Source organism: Neophocaena asiaeorientalis, unplaced genomic scaffold (genome assembly GCF_003031525.2).
Source record: "Neophocaena asiaeorientalis asiaeorientalis breed wild unplaced genomic scaffold, Neophocaena_asiaeorientalis_V1.1 scaffold62, whole genome shotgun sequence".
Classification (NCBI taxonomy): Eukaryota; Metazoa; Chordata; class Mammalia; order Artiodactyla; family Phocoenidae; genus Neophocaena; species Neophocaena asiaeorientalis.
The window spans coordinates 2,648,888-2,660,925 of record NW_020175191.1 but is presented as its reverse complement, the minus strand read 5'-3'; the positions used below and the strand labels follow the sequence as shown (position 1 = coordinate 2,660,925).

General features: G+C 34.3%; 1 protein-coding gene across 2 annotated transcripts in view; it reads left to right on the top strand.

The window, feature by feature from the left end:
- TRIM33 (tripartite motif containing 33) overlaps nt 1–11,771 on the top strand; it is a 149,825-nt gene extending 138,054 nt beyond the window's left edge. Inside the window, exons 16-20 of one of the 2 annotated variants that reach the window (XM_024764830.1) lie at nt 1,282–1,405; nt 3,099–3,173; nt 5,090–5,242; nt 6,668–6,718; nt 6,798–11,771. In XM_024764830.1, the coding sequence (XP_024620598.1) occupies nt 1,282–1,405; nt 3,099–3,173; nt 5,090–5,242; nt 6,668–6,718; nt 6,798–7,010 (616 nt within the window). In that variant the 3' untranslated portion in view covers nt 7,011–11,771. The remainder of the gene's footprint in view (nt 1–1,281; nt 1,406–3,098; nt 3,174–5,089; nt 5,243–6,667; nt 6,719–6,797) is intronic. The other variant, XM_024764831.1, reaches the window with a different exon arrangement.
- The last annotated feature ends 267 nt before the right edge of the window (nt 11,772–12,038 follow it).

Here is a 12,038-nt window from a genome sequence, read left to right as displayed (position 1 = left end):
GTTACGATACCTGTAGTCTGGTCGTAATTCTGTAGTGAACTAACTTAATTAGCTTGGACGGTTCACTGATTTTCAGGGATTAGTTTCTGCATCTACGAGTAGTAGAGTTTGGATTAGAAGAGCTATTTTTCTTCCCTTCCATTTAACATATTTATGTTCGTGGTATTTCGCCTCCAGTTGATTTCAGAGACCTTAAAATAGTAGAATCATACTTATTTCTTTAAGTCTTCCTTCTTCCCCTACCCTTACCCCCTGGTTTTTTAAGTGAAAGTAAACCAGTGTCCTTGGGAAAACCCAGCTTCTTTCTGCCTATAGATTGAAAGATTCACATTTTTTCTCAGATTCCTGAGAAGTAGTGATTTTAGTTGATTAATGCTACCCTTTCTGAAAAATTCAGCCTTTAGTATTAGAAAAGTAATGGATATATGAACAGTGCCAGAATATTTTTCTGAAGCATTGTAATTCTTACCTAAATCTTAGAAGGTGTAGTCCTTTGCCACAGATGTATTAAGGACCTTCTTTTTCTTTACTCTTTTAGAAAAAAACATTGGCATTTTGGTCTTAAAATTAAGGCTTTTCATATTTTTGTTTCTGTTGGATAGTAACATCTGCTGGAACGTTAGAATTTTGCCACTGAAAGCTTTCTCTCAAAGGCAGATGCTTTGGAAGGAATTGAAACTGTTGACACAGTTTTAGTATAATCCCTAGACTTAGAATATATATATGATGAGGAAGAGAAAGGGGAGAATGCATTTGAAGTAATCAAATTGAAGTTTATGGTTTGATAGAAATCCTGATACAAAAAACTATTGACTGAGCAGATTTAAAAGACTGGCCATGAAAAAGTAATTGTTATATTTTTGGCATCTTTAATACATGCCAAAACAGTACAAGATACCCGAGGGACTGTATCGTGTACTCCTTTCTTCTTCATGCATATGAAGTCACTGTCATGGTCATACTGGGATGTTGAGAATTGGTCTTATGCTGCAAGTGCTGATCATCAGCTTTGTGCTATGAAGAGGCAGACCCCTTTTGAATAGAGATAGTGGGGTTATATTGCTTTCCAGAAGGTAATCAGTTGAAGAATGGAAACATTTGGGGAAGCTTTTATCACATAACTTCACTTTATGAGATGTGGCAAAAATAGTACCTCTCTTTTCCACAAAAACTGGAAAGGAAAGAAAACAAAGAAACTGGAGGCTTACCTCTAGGGAACTAGCTTCCTTAGAGTGGGTTTTGTTATAATTACATGGACTAATTGCCTATTTCCTTCTTTAGTGGGGACTGGATATGCACATTTTGCAGAGATATTGGGAAACCAGAAGTTGAATATGATTGTGATAATTTGCAACATAGTAAGAAGGGGAAAACTGCACAGGGGTTAAGCCCCGTGGACCAAAGGGTAAGTGTCAAATAAATTGATTTATTATTAGGGATTCTGTAGTTGTGTGGCTATACATCTTTTTTTTTTTCTTCAGTGTAATATACATATAACCTGATAAATTTTCATTTTTTAATCTCATTATCTGATAGTATGTTCATAATTTCTGAAATCTTTGTCTGTAGCCCTCAGCTCTAGGCTCTTAGATCTAGCTTCCTCATACTTAACATTTCCCAGCGAAAATCTTGATTTCTAATCCTCTCCTTCAAAAAGCAAAAGAAGGGGACTTCCCTGGTGGTGCAGTGGTTAAGAATCCACCTGCCAGTGCAGGGGACACGGGTTGAAGCCCTGGTCCGGGAAGATCCCACATGCTGTGGAGCAGCTAAGCCTGTGTGCCACAACTACTGAACCTGCACTCTAGAGCCTGAGAGCGACAACTACTGAAGTCCACGTGCCTAGAGCCCGTGCTCTGCAACAAAGACATGCCACCCCAATGAGAAGCCTGTGCACGCAACAAAGAGTAGCCCCTGCTCGCCACAACTAGAGAAAGCCCCCGCACAGTAATAAAAACCCAATGCGGACAAAAATAAATAAATAAATAAATTTATTTATTTTAAAAAAGCAAAAGCAAGAAAATAACGACATAAAAAACTGCATCCTTCTCTCAGTAATTCCCATCATCAAATGGTACCACCGGTCATCTCTGTTGCTCAAGCCAGGAATCTGTTAGAAGAATCAGGAATGACTATAATACCATTTTCTCACTTCCCCCAACCATTACCTTCTGAGACAGCCATCATAGTTTGTCATCTGCACTATTGTAATATCTCTTTGCTGAACTCCCTGATTCTGCTCTTGCCCCTTTACAGTCCATTTTCTATGCGGTACATAGTGTTCTTTTTTAAATATGTAAACAAGTCTATCACTTCCTTGCTTAAAATCTTCTAATAGCATCCCATCATATTAAGAATGAAATCCAAAATCCTCTCACCACTTCACTCAGATTTCTTTTGATCTGGTCTATATTCTGATCTCCAAAGACAAAATATCTTTCACGTACTTCTGTGGTCATTGCAGTTACGTTTGGCTTTGATCTAAAGTATAAACTTGCAAAATCCATCTTCCACTATTTTTGAGGAGAAGGTATGTGTTCAGAGTATACAAACGTATATTAAAAAGTTTAAGCATATAAACACTATAAATGTAAAATGCATATCAATTTACTTCTGATTGTATAACAAAATTCTAGAATTGGACTGAGAAGACACAGTTTTTATTTAATTTTGAGCCTGAGCAGAATCCTTTCAAGAAAGGGAATAGCATGTATCTTGCCTGCCTCAGGGAATTAAAATGAGTAGCAACAATCATAAATTGTTGTACAAAATGCTGTATGTTGCTTTAATGACTCCTTTCTATTTGTATAAATAGTTAAGAGGTAATAGTAGGTAAGTTACCTGAGTTATCAGATGAGAACAAAGGCACTCTGTCTTTGATAAGTTCATTTAAAGTAGGACAGAAGATAGTCATAGTCTCAAACCTAAATAGAAAACAAGGTAGTTTTCTTTGGGTATATATTTAGTTGGATAGCTAGTATGTAGGAGGCTTATCTTCAGTGTGTTGTAATAATGCTTTGTACTGATAAAGTTCTTATTCTTAAGAATATCTTTTTAGAGGGAAAACATTTCATGGGTTTTCCTTTCTTTTCTTGGGCCAGAAGTGTGAACGTCTTCTGCTTTACCTCTATTGCCATGAATTAAGTATTGAATTCCAGGAGCCAGTTCCTGCTTCGGTGAGTTGTTTACCTTAGTACCTTCCTGTTGAAGAAGTTTTAGTATAATACTTAAGGGTATGGGCTCTGGCCTTAGACTGCTAATGGTAAAACTCAGGCTTGAATAATCTCCTCAACCAAGGTGCTCAAATTCTCTTTTCTAATACTGTTTCTTCCCTCATTGGGTTATTTCAAGGATTCTTCTGTACAATAACCTGTGTAAAATATGTTAGCATAGTACCTGATAAAATTTCTGAGTAATAAGAAGTACTTGTGATGTTATTAGGGCTAAATGGCTATGAGATTCACTTGTTAAAATTGCAGTTTGTTTTTAAAGACCGTTGCTGTGATAAAAACTTAATGAATTTAATTTCCACTTCTTTTATTGAGTTGGCCAAAAAGTTCGTCTGGGTTTTTCCATAAGCTATTACTTTTAAAATGGACATAAAGGATACAGGTACAGGTATAATGGAAAGAGTCTTGAACTAGGAATCAGAAGACTAACTTTTCCTAGTTCTGCCGTTAACCAGCCTTATAACTGGGGAAATTACATAATTTTCTACCTCTGCTTTTTTTTTGCGGTACGCGGGCCCCTCACTGTTGTGGCCTCTCCCGTTGTGGAGCACAGGCTCTGGACGCGCAGGCTCAGCGGCCATGGCTCACGGGCCCAGCCACTCTGCGGCATGTGGGAACTTCCTGGACTGGGGCACGAACTCATGTCCCCTGCATCGGCAGGCGGACTCTCAACCACTGCGCCACCAGGGAAGCCCTGCCTCTACTTTTTTAACTGTACAGTGGGAATATTGAACTAAATTATTTCTAAGGTTCCAGTTCTATGATTGATTCTAGGATCTATATCTTAGGGAGAAAATAACTCTATATAAGTATTAATTTGAACAAAAGTGTAAAGTTGAACCTTGCACACTGGTTCTGTTTCATAAGCCCTCTTTTATGAACATTCAAGATTAAGAGAAGACTGTGGGAAAATTTGCAAGCCAATGCCCTTTGTTTATCTTACAGGAGATTTTTGTAAGGAGTAAAGGCTCTAAAATTCCATAGTAAAAGGAATATCAGGGATGCTCAGTGCCTTATAAATGGTATAAGAATATGCAACATATATTTACTTGCCGTCGGTTGTTGAATTAAGATAATATTGGATACCAGGCCTGTTACAGAGCATTGAATAGTAATTTGTTTACTGGGTAGGCTCAGGAATGGATTTTAAAGTACAAAAGGTCTAGATATAAGGAAGATGTTTTGTTCAGATAGTAATCATCTGATACAGGAAGTCTGTCTGTTCTTCAAGTTTAGGGACTTTACAGTAGAAGATTACTTTCCAGTGTTTTCTTTTCATGAACTATTTAAATAGTTTCTCCATGTTCAGTTATTTTGCAAGGATACAAATTTTTGGCCAAGAGTTGCAGCCAGAACTCCCAAGTATAATCCTAAATGATTAATAAAAATTTATCTTGTGTTACTACAGTCTTTCCCCCTCTATTGCTATGTCCAGAGTTCTCTGTGATACAAGGTTTTATCCTCTAAAAGATACCCTATTCTAATAATAACAATACATTTTGTAATCTTTTTCCCTTTTTTAAAAAAAAACAGGAGTCATACAATTCTGATGGGCTAGATTTGTCCTTAACACTAGTGGTTGGCTACCCTTGCTGATTGCTTTTTTTCCAAATTTTCTTATTAAAGATAGAACTTTGGGTCCTTCACTAACCATGGACACTGCCACATATTCTGAATATGATTTGATTTTCATGATGTGCATGTGACAGAAGATTTAAAGTACAATTCATTATACTCAAAATTTGCATGCAGCTGGCTCGATCCACACATGTTTTTCTCTAAAATTAATATGCTTTGCATTTTCAAATTAAACACTTCGGCATTTTTTGAGAATCCTTATCTATCCTTATTTGTTTCTTTAGATACCAAACTACTATAAAATTATAAAGAAACCTATGGATTTATCAACCGTGAAAAAGAAGCTTCAGAAAAAACATTCCCAACACTACCAAATCCCAGATGACTTTGTGGCTGATGTTCGTTTGATCTTCAAGAACTGTGAAAGGTTTAATGAAGTATGTTAGCTTCCAAACTATAGAGTCTTGGATTAGTAGTTTTTGTTTGTTTGCTTACTTGGTTACTGGATTTTGTTTTTCCTGCCAAGAGATTTTTCTGAGTTGATTTCTAAAATTTATTCTGCTTCAGTTCTGTCAAAAGTAAAATTTGATTGCATCCACAGCTCCAAAGAAGAAAGTTTACTGTGTATAATTTGAAGTATATACTTAAATATAATGTATTAAATTAAGAATATTATTGGATATCCCTTTCTGTACATGTTGAGAGTTGAGATAAGTATAGAAGATAGTCTGTAGTTAAGTATATTTTGTGGGAAATGATTACAGACAAGCCTACATTTGGGGTACATTTAGGAAAGGCATTTGTACCAGTGTCCTTAGATTTTGTTATTGACCATATAAATATAGAACCTTAAAATTATAAACTCACGTGGCTCATCTTGAATAGTAGCCCAGAGTGTATAATTTTGAGTTATCTGATCTCAGTGTGACTTTCATTAACTTTGGTTATGTATTTTTTTGAGAATAAAGATGAGCTATCCATACCTTCAGAAGAAATCTGATAGATATTTACCTCCTTCAAGGAAATTTTTGTTATCCTTGGGAAGCTCAAGTCTCTTATTGTTCAGGAATATTTTCATTATTATAAGAGAAGAAAATGGATGAGACTCCACAAAATCTTCAAAAAGATTACTACTAAAATCTTTATTGCTGATAAAATTTGGGTGCCATATGAATGTTATTAAAAACTCAAATTGAATCATTTAAAGTGTACTCATAGTTTCCCCTGGAAGCATCTAGGTGACTTTTTAAAATAAAAAAATTTTTTTCTTATTAGGTGACAAGTTCTGGTCACCTTTATAGCAATGTGCCACAGAGAATATAGTAAAACCTCACTCACTTGAAGTTAAATTAATACAGTCCCAAGTTTCTTGTGTTTTTTTCTAATTCAGTTAGATTATTTTCAAATAAGTATACTTTCATGAACCATAGCTAACATTTGCCAGGAAGAAGACTCATTTTATCTGCTTTAATAATAGTTAACTAAATTATGATTAACAAATTGCCATGCAGATAGAATTCTGACTTAGTGGTTGTTGAAAGTGGCAGTTTTTAAAAAAATATTTCTTATATCATTTTTTTCACAAATGTTTTTCTCTTAAATATATTGTTGTATTCAAACCAACTCCTACTCAAGTTGACCTCACTAATTCAGAATTTGAGACAATTTTGCAGTAGCTTTAGTAATAGCTTTGTTAAGAAAGGGGGTCCATGTTCTGTATAATTTTAGAAAGCACTTGATCTGGTCATAGCAATTTGTTCCTCCTAGTATGGCTGACTTTCGTCGCCAATCCTATGCAGTCTTATAACTTTAGAAAGGATTATAATTTCCCTTTTTTTTTTTGACTCTGGTATCCTTTTTAGATGATGAAAGTTGTTCAAGTTTATGCAGAAACACAAGAGATTAATTTGAAGGTAAGCTTTTCAGACCATGCAAACTTGGTGAAGGAATATGCATTACCAATAGGTGAATATTCCTATCTTTTGCTTGCAGGCTGATTCAGAAGTAGCTCAGGCAGGGAAAGCAGTTGCATTGTACTTTGAAGATAAACTCACAGAGATCTACTCAGACAGGACCTTCGCACCTTTGCCAGAGTTTGAGCAGGAAGAGGATGATGGTGAGGTAACTGAGGACTCTGATGAAGACTTTATACAGCCCCGCAGAAAACGCCTAAAGTCAGATGAGAGACCAGTACATATAAAGTAAAATGACATGAACTTAAATCACTTGTTTAAAAAAAGAAAAGAATGAAAAACTTTTATTTAAGTGTTGCTGGAATATCCTGCCTACAGTGGGCACCTCCTTGAAGAAGCTGATAGCTTTTACACAGTATTAGATTGAAATAATGGACAGAAAACACATTCTTGTCAAGAAAAGGGGGAAGGACTCTATTTGCAACTTTAAAAGTAAAAACAAAAGCGAAAGTAAAATGATTTGAAGATTTCTGTTACCACAGAGAATGGTTCTGATTGTTAGAATGGGCAGATGTTGATGATCACTTGGTATTGATTGGTGCGGATACTGAGTGTTCAAGTACTTAAGGGTCATGTCACTGGTTAAATTGTCTCTTTGGAGTAGAGTGCACAATTATTAAACCAACTTTTATGCCTCCCCCTCCACACATATACATACTGGCTTATTTTCTAGTTAAAAATCAAAGTTGCTCAGATTCCACTTTGATGTCAGTGCAGATGTGCATTGCATCATGCTGTTATATTTTCTCTCATTTTGATGCTGTTGGGCCTTAGTTTTATATTGGTTTAAAGAACTCAACAATAGTTTATTTTCTGTTCATACTTAAGAGCCTAGGAAACATGACCATTGATCATCATTTAATCAACTTTTAATGTTCTACTGAAATAAATATGGTAACCTTTCAGTAGCAGATCATTTACAGTAGTCATTTCCAGAAGACACTTCCACAGAATTGCACTTCCAAATCAAATCATCTGATCATAGTTATTCCCGTGAAAGGTAGAATGTTTGTTTGAAAATTAATCTAGTTTTCTGTACATTTAAAATTTGATTGCGAAGGTGACAGCTGGCTCTTATCCAGTCTTCCTTCATATCAGTTTTCTGATAGACCACTATTGGCAAACAGTAATCTGTCAACTACCAAATGTGTAAAATTTTCTGTATTTCACTTTGTCTTATTTGTAAATAGTGAACTAAAACTTCTGGCAGATCAGCAACATTTGCTGAGCCTGTTTTTTAAGCTAATATGTATTCTTACTAATGTTCCTATCAAGAATGGATTTGTAATATATGCTGTCTATTTCTAATGTTCACATTCATATTTTGAGGTTCTATCTTATTTTAATAGAGAACAGACTTCTCAGAAAATCTTCAGAAGCAGCTTATTATTAAAATATCAAAATATTGAAATAAACCCGGTGGGGTTAGAGTACTCATCCGTCCACCAAGTGGGACATTTGCATGGACTGGGGGCTTAAAGGACGTAAAAGAGACCTGTAAGTATATCCTGAAAATGAGCCAATCAATCCCCACTTGAATGGTTACTGGAGTAAACCCACCTTTACTACTCTGATTTTAGCACCTGAGGCAGATAAACCACCTTGGCTCTGTTTCATTTTTCTTCTCTTCATTTGTGATGCTCAGATCCAAGATGCGTGTTCTAGACTGTGTACAGGCTTCTCTTTTTTGAGTTAAAAATTTTAGTCCTACTTTTGTATGGACATGTTAGAATGTAAAGTGACCAAAATAGAAGACTTGCCATTAGATATTTTTCAGACATCAGCAGATTTGTGGCAAATCATTTGCCTTTTTAAAAATTCAGCTTGAACAGTTCAGACAGTAGACTACTCAGAAAAAATTATTTGACATAATTGTCTAAGAGGTAAATATTTTTTAGTGCGTACTGAATCAAATAAAGTGCTCTAAAGAAGTTATTATACAAATTTCTTTGGGTTGTTTTTCTTTTCTTAACAAGTGGTGGGGGTAAAAATGAATATGATTCAAGCCTTCTGATGGTATATTGGTTTTATTATTGCTACTGACTTCATTCTGTGGCTTTCTTTTAGCTTCTTTTTCAGTTTCGTTATAAGTTAAACTTCAAAACATATACCAAACTTTTATCATTTTACTCAAATTTTAAGTTCTTTAAGAACAGGTTTCTTATAAAAAGGAGAAAATTGTTTTAAAACGCCTTTATCTGTGTGCATTTTCCTCTTTCCCACAACATTCATGATTTCAGTTTATCAGGAGACTTACCGAAGGGCACATTTTTGGAAAGTGATGAGTAACAGTATAACTTCATTTTGCCAAGCCACTGAGTTCTAATATTTTATGCTTGCTCTTCATATGAATACTTTTCACGAGTCTTAGATAATAGGTTCTACCAACGGGGGCAGAAACAAAAATTTTAAGTAAATATTTATTTCTTGATATTTGGGGCCTTAAAAGGTAGTGTGTTTCATTCAAAACATTTCCATGTTAGATGGCGTTTTTGTTTTCTTTTAATTTAAGATTAGTTCTTTAAAAAGCTACTTATTGCCAGCATTTAACAGGCTTCATTTCTCTTAACAGAAGGTAGTTCATATGGCTGAGGAATTACTATTAAATTATATAGCTAGCAACAAACCACGTTTAAGTGAAGGTATTCACTTTAGATTTCATTAAAGCTTTTTTCTTGCACATTTATCATTGTGTTTCTAAGCTGATTTGTTCAGCACTAATATGACTGTAAAAAAATATAAAAATTTAAATTGGTATTCAGATATCTCACATGTTTTCCTACTCATTTATGTTTTAAAAAGACAAACATTGAATATTGATCCCTGAAGGTGTTTGTTTTGATACTCCCTTACATTTGTATTCTTTGTTAAAAGGCAGTATTTTTGATTTGTAGATGTTAAATGTTTCCTTAAAAGCTTGCAAACTTTCACCACACTTCATTTTTCATTTTCACTAAGAACAAAGTGTTCCTCAGTCTGTTCCTCTGGCTTAAATTTGTCTTTTTGTAGCACTGAGTGAAGGAATTGCTTTGCAAGGTGAAGTATGTATGTGTTCCAAAGTATGGTTAAATTGTAGGTCATGCGCTATATTGAAACATCAAATCATTACCACAGAGAAAGGTTAAGGCATTGAATCCACTGTTGAAATTATCCTTTTTGGAATCAACAAGGTACTTTCTGACTTCTATTCTTATATAAGGGAATTTTAAATAAATTTTAAAGTTAGTTAATTCTAATTTTTTGTTATAACACTTAGAGATTTTTAGTTAATCCAAAGAAATAATGCTTTTAAATAGAAGCAAAAGGTTTATGGTGTGCAAATTACAGATTTACCAATTACCTCAGCAGGTATCCTGCCATGTAACTATTAGTGATTAGTTTTAATAAGCCAGTAGACTTAGGTTTTCTGACTATGCTCCTGGGTTGTGGCCTACCATACGTTATTAAACAGTCTCTTAGTAGTCAAAATGGGAGTAAATGCTGTGGCCCCCTCTTGGCCTTTTAAAGTCCTTTACCCATGCTCACTCACATACAACACATGAAGTATAAAAATCTCATTTCTTGAGGTCAGCACTGCTTATTTGCATACTTAACTTTGGATCAGTGAGTAGTTTTATAAAATCCAACCTCCCCAACTTCCCTAATTAAAACAATCAAGTTCTTAATTCATACCATGAATTCTTATACCATCTATATTAATAATCTGCTGGAGGTGATCCAAGGTTTAGTGTATTGCAGCTTGATCATATACCAGACCTGGATGTTTTATTTCTCTCACAGTTATCTCCTCCTTGATAAAGCAATAACACTGCTTTAAGTCTGTTGCCTAATAGCATGTCATAATCCTCTCCTGGATGGTGATTTTATAGGAAAGTTTGTATGCATATCACCCAGTCTATCTTTTAAAAATTAAGGAATTTAAATGTATGCTGGAGCTAATGACAATATATTGTGGCATTTTATTTTAAAAATTGGGGAAAGTTGCATATTTTTTTAAAAGTAGGCATTTGAGTAAAAGAATTGAAGGTACTTTTTTAAGAAAAAAATTTATATGCCACAGTTTACATAGACCTTTCAGATTTCAACATGTACTCTTGGATATAATGGTTTGTTTTATTTGGTCAAAATGCATGTATAGCATTTCTTCCATTTAGTTCCTTGTGTTTGCCTTCGTGGTCTTTTATATATTTTTTATTGTATCTGAGAAACAAAATTATCTTTGAAAATAAGTCAATTTGGATATATTTGTTATGATCAAACTACAAAATGTACAAAATTAAGTTTAGCCCTTTTCTAGAAAGCAAGTGATCTTTAAAATTAAAAATGCTGTTCTTTTAAATTCACCAAATTTGTATGTGGGAAGGCACTGAAATGATTTTGTAAGTGCCACTGCAGTACTCCCTTTCAAGTGTGGCCTAAATTTCAATCTTAAGAACGAAATGCATGTCTGCTCCTGGTCTGAAAAATGTAGGTATTAACTATGTTTTAAATCACAGTGAAACATGTATATAAGCCTATAACAAAAAGATTTGTGCAATCTGAAAGCCTGTTGATTTTCTATGTAGACATACCTACACACGAAAGGGTTAAATTCACATCCCTACTAGTTCCTTGCTTCCAGTATTTCAACTCTTCTCCCCTCATTATTATTAATATTACAGTTACTATTATTTTTGCACATAGTTAACTACCCGTCAATATGATTCTGAAAGAAAAAGTGCTGTTTCTGTGGTATTGTATTCTCTAAATCATCATATTTAATTTTTTAAACAAGGTTGCAGTTTCTAATTGTTCCGTTCCTGTGTTTTTTGCTGGTGTGTAATAAAAGCAAGATTTTCTTTTCATGGTTATTTAATACATTAGCTACCTGTAAATACTTCTTGTTATAATGCTCTGGAATGTGTTGTAGAAGTTGTATTAGATTAGTTTAAAGCTTTGTTTGAAAGCCACATTGTTTTGGTTATTTCTATTAAATTAGAAAATTGAAAAAGTTTTCAAATGAATTTCTTTTTTTTTCTTCCTCTTTGAGTTGAGACTTAATCATTTAAATTTATTTTTTAAATTTATACTCTGTGCAGGGCACTGGAGATATTGTCATGAACAAGATAAAATACAGTCCCTTCCCTTACGTGTTTAGACTCTGTTGGAGAATGATGAGTGCTATGGTAGGGATTAACACATAAGAAAGGATCTAACCCCAAATTTTGTTGGTCAGGGAAGCAATCTCTCTCACTCATAAAAGATAGGACCAGGTAAAAGA